At 38.8% G+C, this 7,116-nt stretch overlaps 1 protein-coding gene across 1 annotated transcript; it reads right to left on the minus strand.

Moving 5' to 3' along the window:
* Positions 1–1,212: 1,212 nt before the first annotated feature.
* Positions 1,213–6,561, minus strand: TTC32 (tetratricopeptide repeat domain 32). Its single transcript, XM_003935229.4, has 3 exons — positions 6,221–6,561; positions 2,635–2,801; positions 1,213–1,901 (listed from the first exon to the last, which is right to left on the minus strand). Exons 1-3 carry the CDS (start codon positions 6,370–6,372, stop codon positions 1,765–1,767), a joined length of 456 nt encoding a protein of 151 aa, XP_003935278.1. The 5' UTR covers positions 6,373–6,561; the 3' UTR covers positions 1,213–1,764.
* Between the last annotated feature and the right edge of the window lie 555 nt (positions 6,562–7,116).

Below are 7,116 nucleotides of genomic sequence, written 5' to 3' on the forward strand. Positions count from 1 at the left end.
TCCATGCAAGTTTATATATATATATATATACACATATATATATATATATATATATATACACATATATATATATATATATACACATATATATATATATATATATATATATATATATATACATACATACACACACACACACACACATATATATATTTTAGATTTCCAACAAATAGAAAGGTAAACCATTTTGGAAAATGTGAATAATTCTAGAAACAGAGACTGTTTCTAGGCCATCAAACCTGATTTCCTCTTAATATTCACTTACCTACAGCACAAATTCTCCATGTATTTTGCCAGATATTACTTATGAGCTTCAAACAAGGCAATTACTTTTCTGCTTCATGAGAACACTCAAACACATAAAAATATTTTAAGGCTGCTGCTGCTGATTGCATCTGAGGCCACAGAAGTGACTCTGGAGACACGAAGCAAAGACGCTTTCCTTTCTCCTGATTAGGGTAATTTCCACCACAGAACAGCTTTTCGATAGCAGTAAAAAACTAGTTTGGGAGTGAGGCAGGAGAATTGCTTAAACCTGGGAGGCAGAGTTAAAAAAAAAAAAAAAAACAAAAAAAAAAAACAAACTAGTTTGGGAGATCTGAGATGCAGGGTCTAAATCTTTGGAAACCAAACAATAAAAACCAAAACATGTAGATGGCATATGGCTGGCTCTGGCTCGCTTTCCCTTCCAAGTTCTTCCCAGTTTTTGATAGCCTCATCAGGGCCTAATTGTTTGTTGGCAGCACCCAAATAAAAGAGATTTTTTTTTCAAAGCTTTATATTTACTAAGTGCTTTTTGTATAATTTCCTCACCTCTCTACACATTTCTACCCAATCACCAAATTATTATAGAAAGATTTCAACAGTGCTTGGCTTATAGTATTCAGTAAATGTTGATGATAACTGTCATTATCCAGAGACAGAAAACTATGTTCAATATTTAAATCATAAAGCATTTTATCAATGATTACTTGAAAAAATCAAGTGTAATTCTTTCAAATTATTCTCTTGTAGGACATGTTTATTTTTAAGCCTAAATGTTATGTCGCTGTAGCCTAGCATATAAAATAGCCTTACTCTCAAAGCCAATACTAGGGGGAGAAAATGGACAGGGACTAACTAGATTAAAAGAACTGAGAGAGACATAAAAAAAAAAAAATGCAATGAAACTTATTTTCTCTAGATCCAAATAAAAATCTACACACTTTGGAATACAGGCTGGAATGGCTATCATTACAGAATTACTTATTTTATTAGGTATTATAATGGTGTTGCGGTTATAAAGGAGGATGTCTTCAATTTCAGAAAATGTAGGCTGAAATATTCAGAGGCGAAGTACTGTGATCTCTGAACCTTATTTTCAAAGGGTTCAGCAAAAAGTTGTATGTTTAAATACAGAGAAAAAGCAAATGTGGCACAACGTTAACAACCAATGAATCTAAATGAAGAGTTTGTATTTCATTATACTTTCAACTTTTCTGTAGATACAACATTTTTAAAATAAAAAGTTGAGAATAAAAAAAAATCACAAAAACAGTTTTACTGAAGAAAACACCACACATTCCTTTTTACTGTAATAATATACACATACACATTGGTATTTATACTTCATTAAAAAAACCACTAAACCTGAAATTAACTACCTTAAACACATTAACTTTCAGTGCTAATGTATTAATTTCTTAAATACAAATCAAAATAGCTCAATATCTATTTTAAATTACTGATAACTAGATGCAGATGTAAGGAATTAAGTTAAAAATTTCAATTTTTTTCAACATTTCTTCTTTGTTTTTCTTCTTTGTCTAGAATAGTCTGTTTTAAGCTCAAAGTAGCATCTTGAAATCCGGGATTTAAGTCTAATACCTTCTTGAAATCTTCCAAAGCATCATCAAAATATCCTGTACCAGAACCCAAAAAATGGAAAAGAGAAAATACACTGAGTATTTCTATATATTATTCATGGCAACGATTTGATACACATACTTTTGCTTTTATATTTATCTATGAGCCTTCAATCACTTCTAGTAAAGGAATTTTTTTATCTTAATGATAATATAGAGATGTGTTTTGTGTGCCCTTAGGGAATAATACACCTAAAATTAGCTATGGGTTTATTTATTGAGATTTAACAGGTAAATATTAGCAATCATCTTAAAATTTTAACAAAACTGTATAGCCTGTTTTACATAATTGCAGTAACATTAAGAAACAGGAAACCAATTTTCTTTTTGACACTTTATTTGAGAAAGAGTACCTATGGTTCCTTTAATCCAAGAATCTAAACTTCACTTTCTATTGTCTTATAAGTCTTTGAAGATTTTAACTCAGAAAAATTTCACAGGTGATCATCTGAATTGCCCTCATTTTGCAGCTGGGAATGCACAAGCACAAAATAATGGGGTCACCCTGACTCCTGTGCCCGGGTCCAATTCCCACCCCAGTGCTCTGCTGTGATCTATAACGCCTATCAAAAGCCTAAAATAAACTCAGGAGGCTTCCTTTGTTCCAAGCTCTAAACCTAAATTTCACATAACTTTAAAACTTAATTAGCATGTTAGTTTTACAATATTTGAGATCTCTGAAATAACAATACAGTCAATAACAAAAGCCAAAAAGAAAAAAAATTCTTACCCAGCCTATACAGTATCAACCCTCTGTTGTAATATGGAACTTCAAAATTGGGCTGTACTTCTATGGCAGATGTGTAGTCATCCATGGCTTCATAAAAATCAACCCTGAAGTACTTGATTTGCCCCCTGTTGTTATATGCAGTAGCCAAATCCTCAGGGCTGCATTTGCTTTAAACAAAAAGTTCACATTAAAAACAACGTGTTACCAAATTCCTCTCATTCCCACTTTCATTCTCTTTTGGGTACTGTCAAACTTCACAGCCTATAACATGCAGCATCAAACACTGAAAAACCAAGCTGAAGAAAAAACGTACAAATAAAGAAATGAAACCAATTTTGTTTAACCCTGTTATCCACTTTTGTAGGGTTAAACCACTACAATGTCAACCTGAAAATCACATTATATAGTGTGTTTACTGCCAACTTGTTCTGCTGAATATAACATTAAAATGATTGTTCATTTTCTAAGCACTCACCAGCAAGGCAAAGACGACAAGTAAGATAAATGCTGAACAAAGAGGAAAAGCCAGCCCAAAGCCCAAGTCTCCTATGGCCACATCACAATGTGAATCAATTTCATTCTCAAATTTTTAAGTGATCTTAAAATAATGAGATTTGAAATCATTTTCCATCAACAAAGAACTAAAGTTAATGCTAGGTAAAATTCAACATGCTATGATCCCCAGGAAGTGATCTCTGGGGACAGAGTTGCCCTCCCTCCAGCCTCAGCTGGCATCCTCCCCAATGCCAGGCTGGCTGTAGCTCTGACCAACCACCAGCTCAACAGGTCACAAACCCTGGCTGCCCTGAACCTTTCTCTGCACAGGACAGTCTGCACAGAGAACATTAGTGGCTCTGCTCTGAGTCAGAAATGATTCTGTTTCCCCTTCTTTTTTCCCAAAGCAGTTCTCAAATTAGAACCAAACAGAACTCATCTGTCACTTCTTTGTAATACCCCGTAGTAAAAAGTATAGTCCTTCAAAAATACCTGTGACTGCAGTTAGTGTAAATAAAAGCTACTTTTCTTAATATCTTATTCTTGATCCTTGAGATTTCAGACAGGGATTGTAACTACTGTTACCCTGAGAGGCACTCAGCCCAAGGGCCTCCTTCAAACCAAGTTTGCTAATGATGGAGAGGAACTGCTGGAATTTTAGAAAATGTCTACTCTATGAGCCGTGATAGAGACTGGTGTAAGGATACTTCTGGATGCCACTAAGTATCCCTATTAAAAGCTAGGTTACAAGAGGGCACCACTCCCCTTCATCTATGTCTGACATGACCCTAGTTGAACTGCCCCCAACAGAGAGTTTGAAGAAAAATGCAAAACGAAATCTCAGAATGCCAGTAAGGTTTTAGTCATTAGGTTATTAAATCAAAGCTTCAAAATTATTGTTATGTTTTTAATAATTATATATTAATATATTCAGAGAATCATAGAATGTTAGATTTAGAATTAGATCTAATTAAATCAAATTCTAAAAGACTTTTTCATATGCAGTTTCTGTTTCAAATTATAAAGAAATGGACTAACAGCGGAAGCTGAAATTTTTTTGTAAAATTAAAATTTTTGTAATGATAGTATTTCTTATAATGGAATTCACTCGTTACCTAATCCAAATGTGGACTTTTAGGATTTGCTAATTTTCGCAAAGAAATATTTTGGAAATTAGATTTATGACTAAAGCTATACTTATTAAAAGAAAATGTCACAAACCATTCAGAGTCAAAGGCATTCAAAAATTGCAAATATTGTTTCAAAATGATTCAGTGACCCAATACTTTAAAAATAAATGTAAGCTCCAAAAGATAAATTGAAGGGAAAAAGCTGAAACGACTGAACTCAGTTTCAATCCATGAGTTCCTAGAATTTTAGAGCTATCAGGAAATTGAACGTTTATTTTACAGATGAGAAACTGAGGCCGACACATTAGCCATGCGGCAGTGCCAAGATTGGAATTCAGGTATGATGAACTCCCTTCTGCGCTATGACAAACTGTCTTTCCTGTGCTGGTAAGGTATAGCTATTATATTTGCTACAGACACTTGTGTTCTTAGGCTGAGATGTGCAAAAAAGGAAGAATAACAAGACTAGACAGCATCAGCATACCTGGTGAGGATGAATACTTTCTGAAAACTACTAGGTAAGTCTATTCTTAGAGCGTGAAACATGAATAGTTTCGTTTTCTATGTTTACTATCTTTTTTATGGGGGAGGTGCATTGAGGAAAGGATAATGGTATCATCTTATTGCCTGTTCAGAAACTTCATTATTCTGGTGTGTTACTGAAATGAGAAGGCAATTTTATCTTTCTAGTTAATTCCATAGGAGCGTAACAAACAGGTTAAGAATCAAGTCCTTACTATTTAGTTAAGCCTCATACAAAAGACAAGCTGGCATCCTGTCCAGAAAACTCAAATCCACAACAGACAACTCACAACTGTTCAAAAAGCTGTTCAACCAACCCACCCCTCTGTTCTTTTCTCATCCTAGTCCACTCCATACCACTCCCAAGGCAAGACTTGGGAGTAAAAGCAAATGCTACACATCCAGGCACAAGCCAAAAAGATGTTTTGGGTAGGCAGACAATAGCACGTGAAGCTGCTAACATCACAAAAAGAATGCCAGCCAGTCATTATGTGCTTCCTGATGAAAGTACACATCCCCACCTGAAAAGTACTCTTGCCATGATATTGAATCTGAATTCAATTGGATCAAACCTCAGGATTTAACTACCAACTCACGAGCAATGAGACAGATAACCATATTAAATGACAGATGACATTTAGTCAGCAAGTCCAAAACACGGAAATTCAAAGGACACAAGAATCTGTTTCCTCAATAAATAAAAGAAAAACTGTGTGTTGCGTGATGTGTATACTGACTTGAACCAACTGGGAAAAGTGAACTGAAGGAAAAAAAATCACCTTATTAATCAATCAGAAAGGTTCCAACACTATTAACACATATTAAGTAGCTATGTGATGATGACATGGTGGTTCGTTCTGAAGCATCCATGGATAAGTATTATGGGTAAACTGATAATGCTTCAACCAAGTGATAAACGCCTACATAAACTCCTTCGTTATGATCTCTTCCCTATATCTGCTTTTCATAACAAGTGAAAACCACCACCAAAAGCCCGGGCTGTGACACTGTAGTGGCCCTACCAGCCGTGACCCCTTCCCTTCCCAGGCCGCAGATTTCCCTCCAGCTAAAATCTCAAATGAAAAGTCCCGATCTGTCCTAAGTCTCTGGGTGGCAGTACAGATCGTGGAAGAGACGACGGGGTGAGACGGGGCGGCCCGCGCCCGAAGACCGCGTAGGGGGCTCGGTTCCCGGAAGCTCTCCGCACCGTCGGGGCAGATGGCTCCGCGCGGGTGGGCTCCCTCCCCGTGTTCTCCGCTGCCCTCGTCCTAGGCCTTGCCTCGGCCTTTCTAGAAAAATGAACGTCAGCCCGTTCAGTCCTAGAGATGGGTTATGATAAACGTCGCCGGTGAGCTCCAGCACCAAAGCTAGTGGCCCAGACAGCCGCAACGTCGCCCCGACCCCGGGGTCGCCGCGGCTCCAGGTCTCGCGATAGTTACCTCCCGGGACTCAAGCCGCTGGAGGACACGCAGGCGCACTGGCGAATGTAAGCGGAGTACAGCGATTCGGCCTCCGCGTACTCGCCCTTGTTGAAATGAGCCTGGGCGAGTGCTAGGGTTGCGTGGCTCTCTTGCCCCTGCTGCCCTTCCATAGCAGGCAAGGCCTAGTTTTCGGTGTAGAATGGAGGTTGACCTCGGAGCGGCTAGAGGTGGCACCACAAAGCCACTTCCGCACCCTGGAATCTACCTTCACAGCCAACCTTGGCGCTAGGTTTGTGCCTTTTGGGGACCCGTCGTCTCGCGAGATAACCTTTCCGCTGCAGGCGGGCGTTTGCAGTGACCCCCTCCCCCCACCAGAGAGAGACGATTCTCTCTTTGGTACCGTTGCACCCGCTGCCTCGTTTACCAGAAGAGGCGCAGGTGCGTCGTCGCAAGCTGATTTCCACGTCCATTGTTGGATGCTGCGAGGCGCTGGCCGTCTATTACAGCGGACTGGGGGCCGGTGACGCTGGAGGTGGAGGAAGCCACGGTTCTGTTTCTGAATGACGAATTCGCCTGATGACTTCCTGTCTCTCCCCAGCCTTGCAGCGTCCCCACTTAGCAAAACCCCGCGTTTAGGGAGTTCTGAGTAGGCTTTGGCTACCCTGAGACGCTGAGTCGACGTTCCACGAGGTCTTTGTCCCAAGGTCCAAACTCCTCTGCCTTTTGATCCTCTAGAATTGTGCTACGATCAGTAGTATATTGTGTCGAAAGTTTGGGATTTTTGATGTTATATTCCCTGGCTATTTATGCCAAAGGGAAATCCAAATAGTAATTAAGTACATTACGTTTAATTCAAACTAAAATTAAGAGCAGTTGCTAGCCACGCTACCCGACATGTCTGCCGTGCGCCTTTT

The sequence above is a fragment of the Saimiri boliviensis genome, chromosome 1, assembly GCF_048565385.1.
Source record: "Saimiri boliviensis isolate mSaiBol1 chromosome 1, mSaiBol1.pri, whole genome shotgun sequence".
Lineage (NCBI taxonomy): Eukaryota > Metazoa > Chordata > Mammalia > Primates > Cebidae > Saimiri > Saimiri boliviensis.